The 18,648-nt window shown below is 40.9% G+C and overlaps 3 protein-coding genes across 5 annotated transcripts in view; 1 reads left to right on the top strand and 2 right to left on the bottom strand.

The window, feature by feature from the left end:
- Positions 1-15,015, top strand: part of mle (dosage compensation regulator mle) — a 29,054-nt gene extending 14,039 nt beyond the window's left edge. For all 3 annotated transcript variants that reach the window (XM_069506820.1, XM_069506821.1, XM_069506822.1), the window contains 14 exons: positions 143-269; positions 1,592-1,741; positions 2,268-2,412; positions 3,366-3,469; positions 4,304-4,537; positions 5,765-5,920; positions 6,388-6,518; positions 7,998-8,167; positions 8,621-8,814; positions 9,576-9,690; positions 10,082-10,233; positions 11,618-11,809; positions 13,389-13,551; positions 14,479-15,015. In XM_069506820.1, coding sequence (XP_069362921.1) covers positions 143-269; positions 1,592-1,741; positions 2,268-2,412; positions 3,366-3,469; positions 4,304-4,537; positions 5,765-5,920; positions 6,388-6,518; positions 7,998-8,167; positions 8,621-8,814; positions 9,576-9,690; positions 10,082-10,233; positions 11,618-11,809; positions 13,389-13,551; positions 14,479-14,903 — 2,458 coding nt within the window. In that variant the 3' untranslated portion in view covers positions 14,904-15,015. The remainder of the gene's footprint in view (positions 1-142; positions 270-1,591; positions 1,742-2,267; positions 2,413-3,365; positions 3,470-4,303; positions 4,538-5,764; positions 5,921-6,387; positions 6,519-7,997; positions 8,168-8,620; positions 8,815-9,575; positions 9,691-10,081; positions 10,234-11,617; positions 11,810-13,388; positions 13,552-14,478) is intronic.
- Positions 15,016-15,692: 677 nt separating this feature from the next.
- LOC117993696 (dynein light chain roadblock-type 2-like) lies at positions 15,693-16,764 on the bottom strand. Its single transcript, XM_069506766.1, has one exon. The coding sequence runs from the start codon at positions 16,260-16,262 to the stop codon at positions 15,969-15,971; it is 294 nt and encodes a 97-aa protein (XP_069362867.1). The 5' UTR covers positions 16,263-16,764; the 3' UTR covers positions 15,693-15,968.
- Positions 16,765-16,910: 146 nt separating this feature from the next.
- LOC117993688 (gastrula zinc finger protein XlCGF17.1-like) lies at positions 16,911-18,245 on the bottom strand. Its single transcript, XM_034981499.2, has one exon. The coding sequence runs from the start codon at positions 18,107-18,109 to the stop codon at positions 16,973-16,975; it is 1,137 nt and encodes a 378-aa protein (XP_034837390.1). The 5' UTR covers positions 18,110-18,245; the 3' UTR covers positions 16,911-16,972.
- Positions 18,246-18,648: the final 403 nt, after the last annotated feature.

The following is an 18,648-nucleotide window of genomic DNA, read 5'->3' as shown; positions in this document are numbered from 1 at the left end:
TCGTATTGATGCCAACAATTAAAATAGGATTTATGCGAAGCCGCTATTTAAAAAAAATGGTGGACAGTATGTATTTTTGACCGACTTCAAAAAATAGGAGTAGGATCTCAATTCGACTGTATGTTCTTTTTTTTTTTTGTAGATACTCTGTACGTTTCGAGTCGGTCCTCCCGCGGCCCTACGGCTCTATAATGTTCTGCACGGTGGGTGTGCTGTTGAGGAAACTGGAAAATGGTCTGCGAGGCGTCAGTCATGTTCTAGTGGATGAGGTCAGTACTACAATCGTCATCTTCATCAGCCCATCGCCAGCTCACTACTGTGAACGTGTCTCCTCTCAGAATGAGAAGGTCTGCTGACGGCAGACTTAATACACCTTTGTCAACATTATGGAGAACTCTCGAGCATGCAGGTTTCCTCACGATGTTTTCCTTCAAGGTAAAAGCAAGTGATACTTAATAGGGATCCACACTGCCACACAAGCAGAAAAAAGCAGCCACCAGGCAAGCAATACGCACCACCACCACGCAGCACCACACAAATCCCAAAACACACTCGACTCACGTTTCGCCCTGACACCGGAGCATTAGACATGTGTCCGCTATAGCTTAACTTAACTGAAAACCGCTGCCTTGCCTATAGCGTACCATAGCGTTATTGTCGTAGCTAACAACGGTTATCAGCTAACATCTATGACGAACCACCTGACAACGCAACGCTGCCAACTGACAATGCATTGTTTGGTTTTTTGGTAACTAGAAACGCAATAATTATGCCTTCTCTTTCTTTCTTTCACTGAAAGCTGAGAAGGAGCGGTTATTGGCTACCGGCTTAGTAACTAAGAACTTGATAAACCAAAGCCGACCTTATCTCTATTACGCTAAGGCTTAACTGTACAAGTACTTGTCCATTACACTTTGATCTATCAATCTTAATACAGTTAGCCTTAGAGTAATAGAGATAAGGTCCTCTTTGGTTTATCAATCTTCGTGAAATGTTTTTGGTTAACTGGACTGTGGCAAACTATTCGTGCAGGCGTCCACTATAGTTTGACCTATGTCAATGATCATTATAATTAAACTTTGCTGCTATGAACTTAAGGTTGTGATTACTTCACGATATTCATGAAAGTAAAATTGGTTTTATTTTAGTGAATATGCGCGCGCTAGCTATACAGACGCGGTATTGATACGGCAGCTAGCTTAGTTACTACTACGGAAACCGCTGCGCGTTGCGCATATTAAATTAGTTGAAACACAACTCTGATACCAATATTCGGCAACGGTTATCAATATTGGTATTGAAACTAAATAACTGTTGATTAACCGTTGCCAGAAATAGCCAATAACGCCCATCTTTACGGAGCATCCTCAGGAGATGTCGACCTTACAATCTCTGCTCAATCTTACAAGCTTTGGCTTTGCAATTGTGGATTGTAAGGTCTACATTTCCTGAGGATGCTCCGGTGTCGGAGCAGTGTGAGGACGGGCGGTGCATGGCGCATGCTGCATGTTGCACCATACAGCCGACCTGTTTCAGCGGATTATAGCAAATTAAGCTTTTGGTTCATTGTTAACTTCTTATGTTTTATTAGGTCCACGAGCGCGATGCCGATACGGATTTCGGTCTGATTCTACTCCGTGACATGGCCCACACTTACCCTGACCTTCGAATTATCCTCATGTCAGCCACCGTCGATACTACGCTCTTTAAAAGCTATTTCGGAGACTGCCCCGTTATTGAGGTAAGATAGAAAAGTTTCAATTTTTATGGTTCCGTACCCAGAGGACGTCTGTGTTTTCCTGCGGATCTCCTCATTTCGGATCTTATCCCTCAGGGAAACTCTTAGCGTAGCTTTCTACATAGCTTGCTGGGCGACTTTGACTTTTTGATTTTGATACCAGTAAGTAAAAAACTAGTAAAATAAAATAAAATAACAATTAATAGTAACAAACAACCTTAAACTCCAAAGGCAAAATCCGGCTCTGTTCTGTCGTGACTCGTGGGTATCTAAATATATAAAAGGAAAAGGTGACTGACTGACTGACTGACTGACTGACTGACTGATCTATCAACGCACAGCTCAAACTACTGGACCGATCGGGCTGAAATTTGGCATGCAGCTATTATGACGTAAGCTAGGTAGGAAGGTTTTTGAAAATTCAACCCCTAAGGGGGTGAAATAGGGGATCGAAATTTGTGTAGTCCACGCGGGCGAAGTCGCGAGCATAAGCTAGTATAAAATAATTCTAAAAAATTTCCATCCCAAGGTCCCTGGTCGTACGTATCCCGTGAAGCAATACTTCTTAGAAGATTGCATAGAACTCACGCAATTCATCCCGCCGCCTGACACTAGGAAGCGGAAGGCGTCCGGAAAGAAAGCCAATAAGGATGACGATGACGATGATGATGAAGGTTCGTAGACCTTTAATATTTTTTACTAGTACATGCCCGCGACCTTGTCCATTATGATATGAGGCTTTTTAGAAATCGTGGGAAGTCTCATTTTCCGGGATTAAAATTGCTTATCTCTGTCCACGGTGAGCAATCCATACTAATATTATAAATGCGAAAGTGTGTCTGTCTGTCTGTCTGTCTGTCTGTCTGTCTGTCTGTCTGTCTGTCTGTCTGTCTGTCTGTCTGTCTGTCCGTCTGTCTGTCCGTCTGTCTGTCTGTCTGCTCGCCTTTCACGTCCCATCCGTTCGACCGATTTTGACGAAATTTGGTACAGCGATAGCTTGCATCCCGAGGAAGGACATAGGCTACTTTTTATCCCGGAAAATCAAAGAGTTCCCACGGGATTTTCAAAAACCTAAATCCATGCGGACGAAGTCGCGGGTACCAGCTAGTCTAAAATAAAATAAAATAAAAATAGCCTTTATTTCAGAGTACACAATGTTTTAGCAATTAAGTTATCACAAAAAATCTCTCAACTCTGAGTGTCTCGCTGCAAGGGCCTTCTCCAATACTCGCCAGTGCTTAAGTTCCCTCCCCGATTGCGATTTCAACATGTCGCGTACCACTTCAAGGAAATTTCAGAATGACTTTTAATACATAATAATGAATTTTTGCAATTTCACAATTCCGCAGTCCGGATTTGAACCTACGTCTTCTAGGATCGTGCCCGGTGCCCTGACCGCTAGGCCACGGTTCGCTTGCTGCTAGTGACGAAATTTGTAATATGTATGTTCACCCATGACCCAGTAGGTACTAAAGCGACTGTGAATGCCATCTAGTAGCGACACTGTGTAGTTATCGAAAAAAAAAATTATTTAGAAGCTGTTCTACCAAATTTCGTGACGTACGGCCATAGTCCCGGGAATAGTACTTACTTTTATTAGTACTCATACATTTTGAAAATCAAATAGGTCTGGGGGAGGAACAAGATGAAGATTTGAACAAGAACTGTCAATTGGATAGCAACTATTCAACGCAAACCTCTGAATCACTATCAAAACTCTCCGAAAAAGACGTAAGTTATTATTTTGACTATATCTTTTTAAATTTTTTATGATTGTGTTTTTTTTTAATAGAGATAGCAAGCAAACGAGCAGGCGGGTCACCTGATGTTAAGTGATTACCGCCGCCCATGAACATTTGCAGCACCAGAGGAACCGCCGATGCGTTGCCGGCCTGTTAGGAATTTGTTGGTCCGCCCCTTGAATAACCCCATGTTGTAATCTAGTGGGAACACCGCCGATGGGAGTTGGTTCCATCCTGGTTGGTTGGTTGGTTGGTGTTTTACCGACACTTCAAGGAAATCACTATCCATATTATCACTACCCAGATTATAAATGCGAAAGTGTGTTTGTTTGTTGGTTTGTCCATCAATCACGTCGCAACGGAGCAACGGATTGACGTAGATTTTTTGCATGGGTATAGTTAAAGACCTGGAGAGTGACGTAGGCTACTTTTTATCCCGGAAAATCAAAGAGTTCCCACGGGATTTTTAAAAAACCTAATTCCACGCGAACGAAGTCGCGGGCATCAGCTAGTTTCTAAATTTTAAAAAAATTTAAAATTGTGGAACCAGCAGGATTCGAACCTACGTCTCCCCTGGCTATATATTATATTCAACTTTTATGCCAATAGTAAGAGAGGGTCAGCAAATCGTAATTAATTGCCATTGTCGTACTCTAGTGGCGAAGGAAAGCGAGATTTTTTAGAGGATTCTAACCATCTAAAACCTTCCAAAGTTTGCCCATCTGTACTGGGCCAGCGTGGTAGACTATGGTCTAAATCTGAGAAGAGACCTATGCTCGGTAGTGGGCCGGCAATGCGTTGATCATAAAAAACTTTTTTCCAGCTAAGTTTCGAACTAATAGAAGCTCTACTCCTCTACATAACCAAACTCGGAGCTGAAGGCGCAGTTCTAGTGTTCCTTCCAGGATGGAACTTGATCTTCGCTCTGATGAAGCATCTGACGCAGAACAGGATCTTCGGGGACACGTCCAAGTTTGTGATCCTACCGCTGCACAGTCAGATACCGCGCGATGATCAGAAGAAAGTGTTTATTACACCCCCACCTGGCATGACCAAGGTAATGTAAGGGAATATAGCTTGTGAATCAATTAAACACCCCTATGTATATTAAAATAAAGTATATTAACAAATCACAGTACTCGGTTATGCTATAACTTATGAAATACGTAATATAAACAGTTCGTAACCAGTGGCCCTACCGCGGTTGTTTGACAGCTACAATGTCACGATCGCAATCATCTCTGATTGGTTAATGCTCGCTCACTATTGGCCACAATGCATTGTTGCAACAAGAATCGCACAAATTCAGCCAATTAGAACAATTGAGATTATAATAATGATTGATGCAGGTTTTAGACAATCGCCCTACTGATCGACCGTGGCTTCGTAGCGCTTGCGAGTTGCGCGCGGGCTACCGGCGATGAGAGTCTCGAAATCACTGGCGTTTAGCTATAAACCGACTACAGCCGAATCGCGTCGGAAAAACACGAAGTCTCGACCGTGCGCATGCGCCACAGTACCAATATGTTTATCCTTCTTTGGGGCTGTGCAGGTCCTTGGAGTCCTGTGGTGATTACGTATATCGCGACAGGAATGCGACAGCCGTAAATCTCGCGATCATTGTTATCAAACGTCACACCTAACAGCGGCTAGAGAAAGACAGATAGCAAATGAACTGTCGCGTTGCTGTCGCTACTACAACGTTTTACGTAATCGTATCATTTCTATTGGTCTAAGTAATACCTTCTTCGATTAATAATAAGATTTCTACGCTGGTACATCGGCTTAACTTATAAAAGTGATAGTAATGTACAGTTTTTTTATGTTTTTATTCATTATAGGCGCACAGTTAATAATTTATACAAAATTTTATAGCCCCCTATACACTACATCCATATACTAATATAAATGCGAAAGTGTGTTTGTCTGTCTGCTAGCTTTTTACGCCCAACAGTTTAACCGATTTCGATTAAATTTGGTACAGAGTTAGCTTACATCCCGGGGACTTCGTCCGCCTGGATATAGGTTTTTGAAAATCCCGTGGGAACTCTTTAATTTTCCGGGATTAAAAGTAGCATAATATGTCCTTCCCCAGGATGTAAGCTAAGTCTGTACCAAATTGAGGCCAAAATCAGTTAAACTGTTGGGCCGTGAAAAGCTAGCAGACACACACTTTCGCATTTATAATATTAGTATGGATAGACTAAGCAGCTTTCGCTAATGCATCTATATCAGAAGTGCTTTGAGTTTTCTTTATTCGACTTATTGCAAAAGATATTTTCAGGTCATACTATCAACGAACATAGCGGAAACGTCGATAACGATCAACGATGTGGTATACGTGATAGATTCATGCAAGGCTAAGATGAAGCTGTTCACGTCACACAACAACATGACGTCGTACGCCACCGTGTGGGCCAGTCGGACCAACCTTGAACAGGTAACTTATACAGGACTAGTTTATGCTCGCGACTTCGTCCGCGTGGACTACACAAATTTCAAACCCCTATTTCACCCCTTTAGGGATTGAATTTTCAAAAATCCTTTCTTAGCGGATGCCTACGTCATAATAGCTATCTGGATGCCAAATTTCAGCCCGATCCGTCCAGTAGTTTGAGCTGTGCGTTGATAGATCAGTCAGTCAGTCAGCCAGCCAGTCACCTTTTCTTTTTTAGGGTTCCGTATCTCAAAAGGAAAACCGGAACCCTCCAACATAATTTTCTTTGATTTTTAACATTGTTTCTTTTTTTTCTCAATCTGGAGGTGGAAGTAACATAGTTTCGAACTAAAGCAGTTCTTATCGTTCTTTACTTTTAAGGCAATGAATGTAAAGAGAAAAATAAAGATTTTTTTGTTTTTCATTTTCATCTTTATTCAATAATTTGAAAAATGATGTATGGTTTCTAGCGCAAAGGCAGAGCGGGTAGAGTCCGTCCCGGCGTTTGCTTCACTCTGTGCACCAAGGCGAGGTTCGACCGCCTCGAAGAGCATCAAACTGCGGAGATGTTCAGGACGCCATTGCACGAACTGGCTCTCAGGTACGATACTAAACGCCGCCGAGTTTCTTGCTTGCTGGCTCTTCTCGTCAGGAAGGGCATTCCATACCAGCCCCCCAATTGTGTAAGAAAAACGTATATTCATCGTTTCGTTATCGTCAACAAATTCTGCCCTTTGATTGGCTGTGAAAAAATGTAAACAGCGAATCAAGCAATCAAATGGCAGAATTTGTTGACGATTACGATAACGATGAATACTTTTTTCTTACACAATCGGGGGGCAGTTGTAGATTGAGAGATTGTAAAAGGATATTTAAAAAAATATATAAAATGAATGAAAGGGCTTCCTTTGCACATTCTGAATATATTATCGTTAATTTTTAAAGCCCCGTTTTTGACGCATAGTGAAAAATGACAGAAAGAAACGTCTTGCCCCCTTATCTCCGAAGTCTGCCAAGCGAAAAATCTGAATATAAAGTATTCAAATTTTTTTAGTTTATATTATAAACTTTACAGAAAAATTAAAATAAAGTCTCTCAGCTTAATTTATTGTTGTGGACGCGGTTATAGATGTATAATTGTACGTCATTAGGTATAGGGTGCCGTATGGTGACGGCAGATAACAATACAGTTATCACCAACCCCTCCTCTTCGTACGTGGCGACTAAGGGAATATATCGGAAAACGGGCAGCAGCGTCAAAGTCAAAGTCAAATGATTTATTCAAAATAGGTAATTAATAACGCTTTTTGATGGTCAGATGTTGGATTTCTAAGATATAGTGGTGATAATTACGCAAACTTAAAACTAAAGCTACGAGGGTTCCAAACGCGCCCAGGTCTGAGAAGAGCCCACAACAAACTCAGCCGGGTATTCTTTTTACTATCACCACTTTACAAAATTATTGAAACTTATTAGAACTATCACAATCCGTTAAGCAACTCATTCCCAAGCTTGCTTATCATTTAAATAATCCTTTACATTGTAATAGGATTTTTCAATTAGTTTACGTTTTATGAAAACCTTGAACTTGTTGAGAGACATCTCCAATATGTCTTCTGGAAGCTTATTATAAAAACTTTTAGATTTTCCAATAAATGAATTGCTAACTTTACTTAGCCTGGAGGTGGGAATTACAAGTTTATTTTTATTTCTAGTATTTACAATATCTATAGTTTTTATGGACGTACAATAAATTTTCAAAAATATATTGATTATGCACTGTCATAATTTTAACTTCTCTAAATTTAGTTCTCAGTGACTCTCGTGGTCCCATACTATATATGGCTCGAACAGCCCTTTTCTGCAGCACAAAAATAGAATTAATATCAGCAGCACTACCCCATAATAATATACCATATGACTATCTATGCTATGTCCTCTATGCTACTATACTGTCATCTACTGCGATCACCAACCCGTCTGCCCAAAACGTGGTGATTACATGGGCAAACCCTCCCGTTGGGAGAGGCCTTTAGTCCAGCAGTGGACCGTTTAATATAATTAATTTTGTACTCTTCAGTATTAAACTGCTCCGCCTGGGCGCAATCGGCCACTTCCTGTCCAAAGCACCAGAACCGCCGCCACTAGACGCCGTCATCGAAGCAGAAGCCATGCTTCGCGAATTGGGCTGCTTAGACTCGCAGGATGCGCTCACCCCATTGGGAACTATCCTTGCTAAATTGCCTATTGGTAAGTTGGTCCCTATACAATCAGCATTAAACTGCTCCGCCTGGGCGCAATCGGCCACTTCCTGTCCAAAGCACCAGAGCCGATTGATTTTTAAAAAATGCTCCAAATGGTAATACATTTTGTAGGAGGGCATGGAGTCTCACTATTTCTATTCGTCGTTTCTTTAGTCAATGGGTAAAGTGAGACTGATTTGAATAAAAACTTAAGTCTCAATATTACCATCGCAATGGGCAATGGGAATAGCGAGACCTACCCTCGCCAAGTCACAATTTTTAGGAGAGTTACAGTCGTACTCAGAGTCGCTAATCGTTACTTAAGATTGAGTTAAAACGAGACAGATTTATGTGAGAGATATAGCTTTGTTTCGTTTTAACTAAACTTAAATAACGATTAAGCGACTCTGAGTACGGCTGTAAGTGCGCAAAGCCTTTTCAAGAAACTCATCTATTCCAGAGCCTCGCCTGGGCAAGATGATGGTACTCGGTTTCGTGCTCGGCGTGGGTGATGCCTTGACCACAATGGCGGCCAATTCCACCACCTTCCCCGAGATCTTCACTGTGGAGGGGCGCCGGCGATTGAGCGGACACCAGCGCGCGCTGGCCGGAGACAGGGCTTCGGACCACGTCGCCATGCTTAACGCCTTCCAGGTATAACTGAATGAGATTTTTTAAAGTCGCATATTAAATGTACGCTCGCTCCGCTCGCGTTAATGTGTTCGATTTAGAAGTTTTTGTGCCTACTTTTAAAAAACAAAAAATTACTTCAAATTCATAAAATAATCAAAAAACCGGCCAAGTCCGAGTCAACCTCGCGTACCGAGGGTTCCGTAATTTTTGACATTTTGACGATAAATCAAAAACTATTATGCATAAAAATAAATAAAAATCTGTTTTAGAATTTCCAAGTAAAGCCCTTTCATATTATACCCCACTTAGTATAATTATTGTCATACTTTGAAAATTGAAACACCTTTTAAATTTTTTTCGTGATGTATCCACAAATTCACGGTTTTCGAATTTATTCCTTTACTTGTGCTATAAGACCTACCTACCAAATTTCATGATTCTAGGTTAATGGAAAGTACCCTATAGGTTTTCTTGACCGACACGACGGACATACAGACAGACAGAAAAACAGACAGACAACAAAGTGATCCTGTAAGAGTTCCTTTTTTCCTTTAGAGGTACGGAACGCGACTTCGTCCGCGTGGACTACACAAATTTCAAACCCCTATTTCAGGGGTTGAATTTTCAAAAATCCTTTCTTAGCGAATGCCTACGTCATAATAGCTATCTGCATGCCAAATTTCAGCCCGATCCGTCCAGTAGTTTGAGCTGTGCGTTGATAGACCAGTCAGTCAATCAATCAGTCACGTTTTCTTTTTATATATATATAGATTGTTTAATAGATGTGGGAGCAAAAGCGCGCTAAGGGCGACGACGCAGAGCTGGAGTGGTGCGAGTGGAAGGGCGTGCAGCAAACCACGCTGCGTGTCACGTGCGAAGCCAAGTACCAACTCATAAGTGAGTTATACAATAGGTTATAAAGAGCGAGGGAGAGGTTAAGGAAATGTCTCCCTTTTTCTACAACCGCACCGCGCGCCACCGTAAGGAATTTCACCCTCACCACCTGGGTGTCTGGTGCACTTCGACCGTCCGCTGCGCCAGATCCTTCTTTCCACGCACATGCAAACTGTGGAACCAACTCCCATCGGCGGTGTTCCCACTAGATTACAACATGGGGTTGTTCAAGGGGCGGACCAACAAATTCCTAAAAGGCCGGCAACGCATCGGCGGCGGTTCCTCTAGTGCTGCAAATGTTCATGGGCGGCGGTGATCACTTAACATCAGGTGACCCGCCTGGTCGTTTGCTCGCTAACCTGCGTCTATTTAAAAAATACTCTATACTTTCCAGATATACTGACAACAACTATCGGTTTCTCGGAAGAGTGTTGCATGGCTCAGAGATGGAACCCCAACGTGGAAGACCCAGTCCTAGACCTGGTTATAGCTTTGCTTTGTATGGGACTATACCCTAACGTCTGTCTACATCAAGGGAAGAGGAAGGTAAGGAATAGAATCATTCATCATCATCTTCATCATCATTATCATCATCATCATCATCATCATCATCATCATCATCATCATCATCATCATCATCATCATCATAGTCTTCATGATTAATTTCCCTCAAATACTATCTTTTTCGTTCTGGAGACAAAATGCGCATTTATAAAATATTAGATTATGGTCGCGACTTCGTCCGCGTGGACTACACAAACTTCAAACCCCTATTTCCCCCCTTTAGGGGTTGCATTTTCAAAAATCCTTTCTTAGCGGATGCCAACGTCGTAATAGCTATCTGCATGCCAAATTTCAGCCCGATTCGTCCAGTAGTTTGAACTGTGCGTTTATAGATCAGTCAGTCAGTCAGTCAGTTAGTCAGTCAGACAGTCAGTCACCTTTTCCTTTTATATATTTAGATTGTAAAAATAACCACCTAAACACCAAGACTTCAAGAGGGAATATTTTTTTAGGAAAGTTTATGTCAATAACTGTTTTTTTCTAGTCAAAATATAATTAAACAATTAGTATTTTTTTTTGACAACCTCCGTGTTGCAGTGGTAAAAGCTGTGGTCTGATAAGTGGACGGTCCAGGTTCGATTCCCGGCAGGGCCAATTTAGGAATTTGTATATTGTCTCTAGTCTAGTCTGGTGGGAGACTTCGGTCGTGGCTTGCCACCGTGAACCGTAACCGTCAATTTGTGGTTACATAATAAAAAACCGGCCAAGTGCGAGTCAGGCTCGCGCAATGAGGGTTCCGTACTACAGTCTTATTTTTTCGACATTTTGCACGATAATTAAAAACTATTATGCATAAAAATAAATAAAAATCGTTTTAGAATGCACAGGTGAAGCCCTTTCATATGAAACCCCACTTGATATAGTTATCTTACTTTGAAATATGAAAATACTAATTATTAGTTTATGATCACAATTTTTTTTTGTGTGTGGTGTAACCACAAATTCACGGTTTTCAGATTTTCCCCTAATACCAGCTATAAGACCCACCTACCTACCAAATTTGATGAATTTAGGTCAACGGGAAGTACCCTGTAGGTTTCTTGACAGACCGATAGACAGACAGGACAGACAGACAGACAATAAAGTGATCCTATAAGGGTTCCGTTTTTCCTTTTGAGGTACGGAACCCTAAAAATGGAATATTTTGTATAGTACGCGACAGTTCGAAATGGCAATCGGGATATGAGGCGGGAGGACGCCCTGCACACCCGTAGCGCACCTGCGCTCGGCTACACCGGGTTAGCGCGAGGGCTGTGCGGGGCTTTACCACCCCGATTGCCACCATCTCAACGGTCGCGTACTATTTGTATGTTGTACTGAACCCTTCGTGTTCGACTCGCACTTGACCAGTTGTTTTATCTTCCAGGTGCTAACAACAGAAGGCAAACCAGCGCTAATCCACAAGACGTCAGTGAATTGCAGCAACATGGAGCAAAAGTTCGCGTCGCCATTCTTCGTGTTCGGGGAGAAGGTGCGCACGCGCGCGATCAGCTGCAAGCAGACCACTATGGTGGCACCGCTGCATATACTGTTGTTCGGGAGCAGGAAAGTTGAATGGGTAAGATTTCTAGGGTTTTACTTAGTGTGCTGTATGTAGGTAGAATAAAAAGATATTTATGTATATTTAAAAAAAAAGAGTATTAGCCATGTTAAATGACTAATATTCCCCTTTTCCGTCCAACTAAGCGTAAAGCTTGTGCTAGGAGTAGGTACGACAATAGTGCAACGGGCGGGGTTTGAACCGTCGACCTTTCGGTTTTCAGTCCACTCCTTTACCCGTTGAGCTATTGAGGCTCTATTGAATCAGCTATGCTTGTTTCACTCTAAAGAGTTTTTAAACTAATAAAAAGAAAATACCTACGGTTTTACCGTGTATTTTTTGGCACAGAAAATGGCGGCGCTTGTTCATAGTATCAGCTAATCAGCTGTCATAACAAAAGATAAGGTTAGTTATTTACAAGAAAAGCAGTACTTACACTGGCACAGCAAATGGCGGAATTGTGCCGAAACCCTGTTTTTATAGTTATGTTGACATGTAGTGTTATCTCTTACACACTTATGAAAATTTCGATAAGCTTGAGCTAGTTTCCGATCCGCTATTTTCTATAGGACACTAGGGCAACTCTTTATATCTCTATGGTTTCACTACATGGTGGCAGCGGTGGGATGCGTGTTTCACTACACTTAGCTTTACAGTACGCGTAAAGTAACAAACATCGACATTTAGAAGAAGACAGCAGATTTGTAGAGCGTTGTCCCTGTAATTGAGACCGACAAAACGTCATATAGGTATGAGTGACAGAGACAACGCTCTACAAAGCCGAAATATCATTCTAAAGGCCGATGTACATTTCTTTCGGCGTTATCTTTTAGCATCTTTATTGCTTACTATAATATTCTTTCTTTATAGTCGTTACTAGCTGATGCCCGCGACTTCGTTCGCGTGGATTTATGTTTTATAAAAATCCTGTGGGAACTCTTTGATTTACCGGGATAAAAAGTAGCCTATGTCACTCTCCAGGTCTTAAAATATATGCAAAACAAACACGTTGATTCGTTGCTCCGTTGCGACGTGATTGAAGGACAAACAAACCAATCTCGACCTGGCACGGACTATACCTAGCTAGTTACAGTAGTAGGCTATCACGGCTCAGTAAGAATTTCGTAAAACCTTAAAAATTAAAATCGAGGAACCTAAATATTAGTTTTTAGTGTTCCGTACCTCAAAAGGAAAAACGGAACCCTTATAGGATCACTTTGTTGTCTGTCTGTCTTGCAAGAAACCTACAGGGTACTTCCCGTTGACCTAGAATCATGAAATTTGGCAGGTAGATAGATCTTATAGCTGACATTCGGGGAAAAATCTGAAAACCGCGAATTTGGGGTTACATCACACAAAAAAATTAAATTGTGGTCATGAACTAATAATTAGTATTTTAAATTTTCGAAGTAAGATTAACTATATTAAGTGGGGTATCATATGAAAGGGCTTCACCTGTGCATTTTAAAACCGATTTTTATTTATTCTTATGCATTATAGTTTTTGAATTATCCTGCAAAATATCGAAAAAATACGACTGTAGTAAGGGACCCTCATTGCGCGAGCCTGACTCGCCCTTGGCCGGTTTTTGTTTAAGGTCGACAACATGGTACGCCTAGACAACTGGCTGAATTTCGACATGCCAGCGCGCTCGGCCGCTTTGGTGACAGCCCTGAGACCTGCCATAGAGAAGTTGGTGGAAAGGGCTGCTGCCGAACCTGATGCTGCTTTGCACTTCTCTCCTGCAGAACAGAAGGTAGGTCTTACGATCTTGCTCATCACTGGTCCTCTGCACGGTAAAGATTGTCTAGATGACTATGAACACTTCGAAATGACACAAATAAACTTCAAAACGTATAACTGTCATTTAGGATTTCAAAATGGACATCATTTTCGTACCTGGCGAAACACTCTGTGCCCAGCTGGCACACCTAAAAGCCAATAATTGGGAATTGAATTGAATTGATCATTTTCGTAATCAGCACTTTATATCTCTATGAATCAGCACTTCATAAAATGTCTAAAATATCACCCATATCCATTTTTAAATGCGCTGAATTTTTTTGATTTTAAAATAGTTTAATTTTTTTTTTAACACAAGGCATTGTTGTGACGACCTCCCTGGCGCAGTGGTAGGCGCTGTGGTCTTATTAGTGGGAGGTCCCGGGTTCGGATTCCTGGCAGGGATTAGGAATTTTATAATTTCTAAATTTCTGGTCTGGTCTGGTGGGAGGCTTCGGCCGTGGCTAGTTACCACCCTACCGACAAAGACGTGCCGCCAAGCGATTTAGCGTTCCGGTACGATGCCGTGTAGAAACCAGAGGGGCATGGGTTTATTAAAAAACTGCCATACCCCTTCCAGGTTAGTCCGCTTCGATCTTAGACTGCATCGTCACTTACCACCAGGTGAGATTGTAGTCAAGGGCTAACTTGTATCTGAATAAAAAAACTATATCAAGTGGGGTATCATATGAAAGGGCTTTACCTGTGCATTCTAAAACAGATTTTTATTTATTTTTATGCATCATAGTTTTTGAATTATCGTGCAAAATGTCGATAAAATACCACTGTAATACGGAACCCTCGGTGCGCGAACCTGTTTCGCACTTGGCCGGTTTTTTTCTTTCTATGAGGCATCAGCATCATACTATGTTACATAAAAAGTTTTTTTTTTGTATTTCAGGTAGTGAACTGCGTGAAAGCACTTTGCGTAATGGACGCCGGCGACTACAATATACAACGCGATGCCCCATCTATGTCATTCCGACCTGAAGGCAGGCGGGGCGGCGGCGGACCCCCTCAACGCGGTTGGGGTACCAACGGACCCCGTGGTGGCTTCGGTAGAGGAGGTTTCGGTAGCCAAGGCGGTTTTGGTGGAAACTATGGCGGTTTCGGTGGTAACCAAGGCGGTTTCGGGGGTAACCAAGGCGGTTTCGGGGGTAACCAAGGCAGTTTTGGAGGTAACCAAGGCGGTTTTGGGGGTAACCAAGGCGGTTTTGGTAACAATAATGGTTTTGGCGGCGGCGGTGGCGGTGGTTTCGGTAACCGAGGCCGAGGTCGAGGCTTCGGTAACCGGGGGCGAGGTTTCGGTAACCGCGGCGGCTGGTTTTAATTAATTATTCTATTGTATTCATTCCAGTGTTAAATAAATTAATTTAAATTATTAATGAATAATTGAGCATTGTGTCACTTTAGTGATGAATAAATTTGTTCCTGTGTCAAAAGTTTTATTTCTTTTACCACTATCCTAAATAATAAGACATATTTGATAAATCAGCAATAAATACCAAAATAATTTAATTAACATTAAACATATACTAAAAGAAATAAATAAACAGGTGAGCCGATCCTCGTTAAGAAGAACATCCGCTCTTCAAAAACGGACCCTCTTGTCGAGGAAGCCGAGCTCCTAGAGACCAATCCCTACTACTCTCTCATAAGACGGGATAATGGAGAAACCTCAACGGTATCAAACCGTCAATTGGCTCCTTTCCCCAGTTCTACTGATGATAGCAGAGACGATAACTTTGAAACGGCCTCCGAAGACGATAGCCTCACGTTTCCATCTGAAAATAACTCCACACCTCCACCTGAAAATATCGCTCCTTCGTCATCGCCTCGTGTAGAAGAGCCGTCAACGTCCTCGCCAGTTCTTCGGACTGGACTTCCCAGGAGATCTAATAGGACCGGAAAATTACCTACCTGGCGGACTTTGTGGTTAATGGGAATGAGAGTGAAAACTGAACCGGGGGAGAATGAGGTGATATGCGACCTCTGCGCTGTACCTATACGATCTCCATAGTTATCAATACCAAATGAGTCAACTGTCATACTTTGTTATTATGTCATTAATAATTATATTTGTTAAGTGGAATTCTTTCAGTTAAATAAAACCAATATCTCTCTTGGTTTCTCGTTTATTATGCTACAGTAACAAGTAACTGCCAATGAAAACAAAAACCTCATTAAAAATAAATACGGCTCCTTATAAGTCCCGCAAATTACTATTGCGCTGGAACCATGTCTCATTAACATCGAAATGACTTCATTTTGACGTCATCCGAAAGAAAAATATACCATCAGATCAGCTCGAAACATCAGTATAGTGCTGACGTCACTAAAATGGCGGCCACGTCGCGCATTAGCAATTTGCGGGACTTATAGCCATAACCATTCGTTATTCGACAGGGTTCTGTACGACTATCAAGATGAAATCTTTATCTGGTGCGACCATCACTTCGCTTCTCTTGCTCCTAATGCGCAGGAAGGTCAAATCATTGGATGGATCCAGGTCTCTAACAACAGACTTAGCTTTTTCTACTAGAGCGCTCATAAGACCAGCATATTGTACTGAAACGTGGTTCTCCAAAGTTGTTTTGATAGGAATCCCCTCTCCGTTTACAACTATGACTCCAACTACGCCTTTATGCATTGCGAGTTTCCGCACAGTTTCTTCTGCTTCATTTGCCATGACCAATCTTCGTGATTAATTTATTGGTGATGAATTTTTTGTTGGTGTTATTCATAGCATGGCACTAGATTGTTTTTTGACACTTTTTTGACAATGAGTTGAATGTATAATTTGTAAGCAAAGTGCTTTGTTGAGGTTCTATATCAGTAGATAAATAAACAGAATTATATAGTCTGTACAAAATGACTCCTCACGCGCCATTTTAACTCTATGGGTCAACTGCCATGTCAAAGTACAGTTCACTTTTAATCATCATTAAACTAAAATCGTTCGTACTTTAGACATCACTTAGACATGAAAGACACAAAAAGTTAAAATGGCGCATCAGGAGTTAAATTTTACGCATTCGTGCAACAGGGTGCAAGTGCTGTGTATAGAAACAGATTTGTCCTAGGCTGTACTTGCACATACCTACATTACTTCAGCAATTTTTGAATAAAATTCAATCATTCATTAAGGGTGCATAGGTATTATTTGTGAAAGTAATTAAGTTTTAGGACCTTTTTTTATACATTCAGGCATTTGAAGACCTTAATAAATAGATATCTTTGAAAAACTTTTGCAAATACATTTTGTTCTACAAAAGATTAGCAGAAAATTACAAATACATACAGGTCTGGGTCAGAAAATTATATTTTTAGTGTGATAAAGATGACAAAATCGAGATAATTTATTATTGTTCATTCATCAAGCATACAATTAAATTAAAACTAATCACTACAAACTTTATTTTGACTTTCCACTTGCAAATACAAAGGAGTTCGTCCACTTCTTAGCTTCTCCCTTTTGTGTACAGTTAACTGGTGCTTCATCATTTGCTTCCTATAGCCAAAAGCTTTGCCACACATGTTACATACATGCTCTTTTATACCAGAATGATCAACCTTGAAGTGCGAGCCTAAATCTCTCTTGGTATAAAACCCTCGACCGCACATATCACATTTAAAATCATGATTACGAGTGTGAGTCAGCATGTGTTTATTGAGATTGCTCGCATTAACAAATCGTGAAGGACACTGAGAGCACTGGTAAGGTTTCTCTCCAGTATGAGTCCTCATATGCATTTTCAACGACTCTCTAAATCTTCCTCTGTACGGGCACAACGTACATTGAAAAGGAAGGCTGTAGAAGTGTGTCACTCTATGCCTTTTAAATGGAGCTTGTAATGGGAACTTTTTACCGCATATATCACACATAAATTGCCTCTCTAGTTTATGTAACAACATATGTTTCTTAATATACACTGCTGTGTACAATTTATTGCAAATCGGACATTTGTGTCTCACATTTTCGTGTTCAGCACTTAATCTGTGTTCGCTGTACTCTTTGAAGGTCTTGAAGCCTCTCACACATTTTCTGCAGAAGTAATTGTGTTCTTCTTCATCGTTGTCTTCATTTTCACTTGAGACCTCATCTTGAATATTATCTGCAGCATCATTATCTAAAAAGTTTTCACTTTGCGGCCACCGTAAAGTCTCGTCAGATTGCTTGGCCTTCTTTCGGAATTCTATGGCTCCTACTAGAAATTCGTGGCAGGACCGACAGAGAAATTTGGTATAATCGTCATCTGAACTTAATGTAATATCACCGAAAGTACACAATGCTTCCGATATATCTTCATAGGTTTCATTCCCGTATATCGGTATGTTACCTTCTTTCAAACAAACTCTGCAAGTACCCTGCTCCTCAGGGTCGTAGCGTTCTTTTTTGATTCTTGGAGCCCTTGGAGGGTCGGTTTTGGTAAGCGATTTGTTGGTGGTAAATGTTACATCGTCGGAGTTCCTTCTTTTTCGATGTAGATTGTGATTGCAATGCAACATTTTCAAAAGCATTAGATAGCCCACCATTTTGAAATGATGTAAATGTTGTTTAAAAGTAACTTTTGAAATATTTTAATTCAATATTTCGATTTTATTTCCCAAAAAAATCATTGGCAAATGGACGAAATGTAAACAAAACCCAGACAAAATATCAAAATTATTTATAATCGAAAATAAAGAGACCACAGATTAAATATTTACTAACACAGATTTACAAACTAAACGTAGACCATAAACTACACAATGGCCCGTAGATAGAATAATAGGTAGATGTAAGTACTGTGTAACCGTGTATGAGATAGCGACAGCACGACGTAACGATGAAAAACACGACAATTATTACCATTGTTTAGTACTCAATATTTGTATTAACCGATCAACAATATTTGTATTAAACGTTCTTTATGTGAAAACAAGTAAATAACTCATGAGAAATACAATCACGCCACGAATTCTCAAAGTTTGTTTTGCACTTCTTGTATGTATTCTTGAAAAACACCAGTTACACGATAAGGGACAAAAAATAGGTTAGCTGCGTCTCTGTTTATCACATTAGTAACTTTATC

This window comes from Maniola hyperantus, chromosome 24 (genome assembly GCF_902806685.2).
Source record: "Maniola hyperantus chromosome 24, iAphHyp1.2, whole genome shotgun sequence".
Classification (NCBI taxonomy): Eukaryota; Metazoa; Arthropoda; class Insecta; order Lepidoptera; family Nymphalidae; genus Maniola; species Maniola hyperantus.
The sequence above is the reverse complement of the archived record's forward strand: the minus strand, read 5'-3'. Positions and strand labels throughout refer to the sequence as shown.

Coding starts and splice junctions, on each gene's coding strand:
- LOC117993696 (XM_069506766.1), bottom strand. CDS start 16,262: ATGGCAAATGAAGCAGAAGAAACTGTGCGGAAACTCGCAATGCATAAA.
- LOC117993688 (XM_034981499.2), bottom strand. CDS start 18,109: ATGGTGGGCTATCTAATGCTTTTGAAAATGTTGCATTGCAATCACAAT.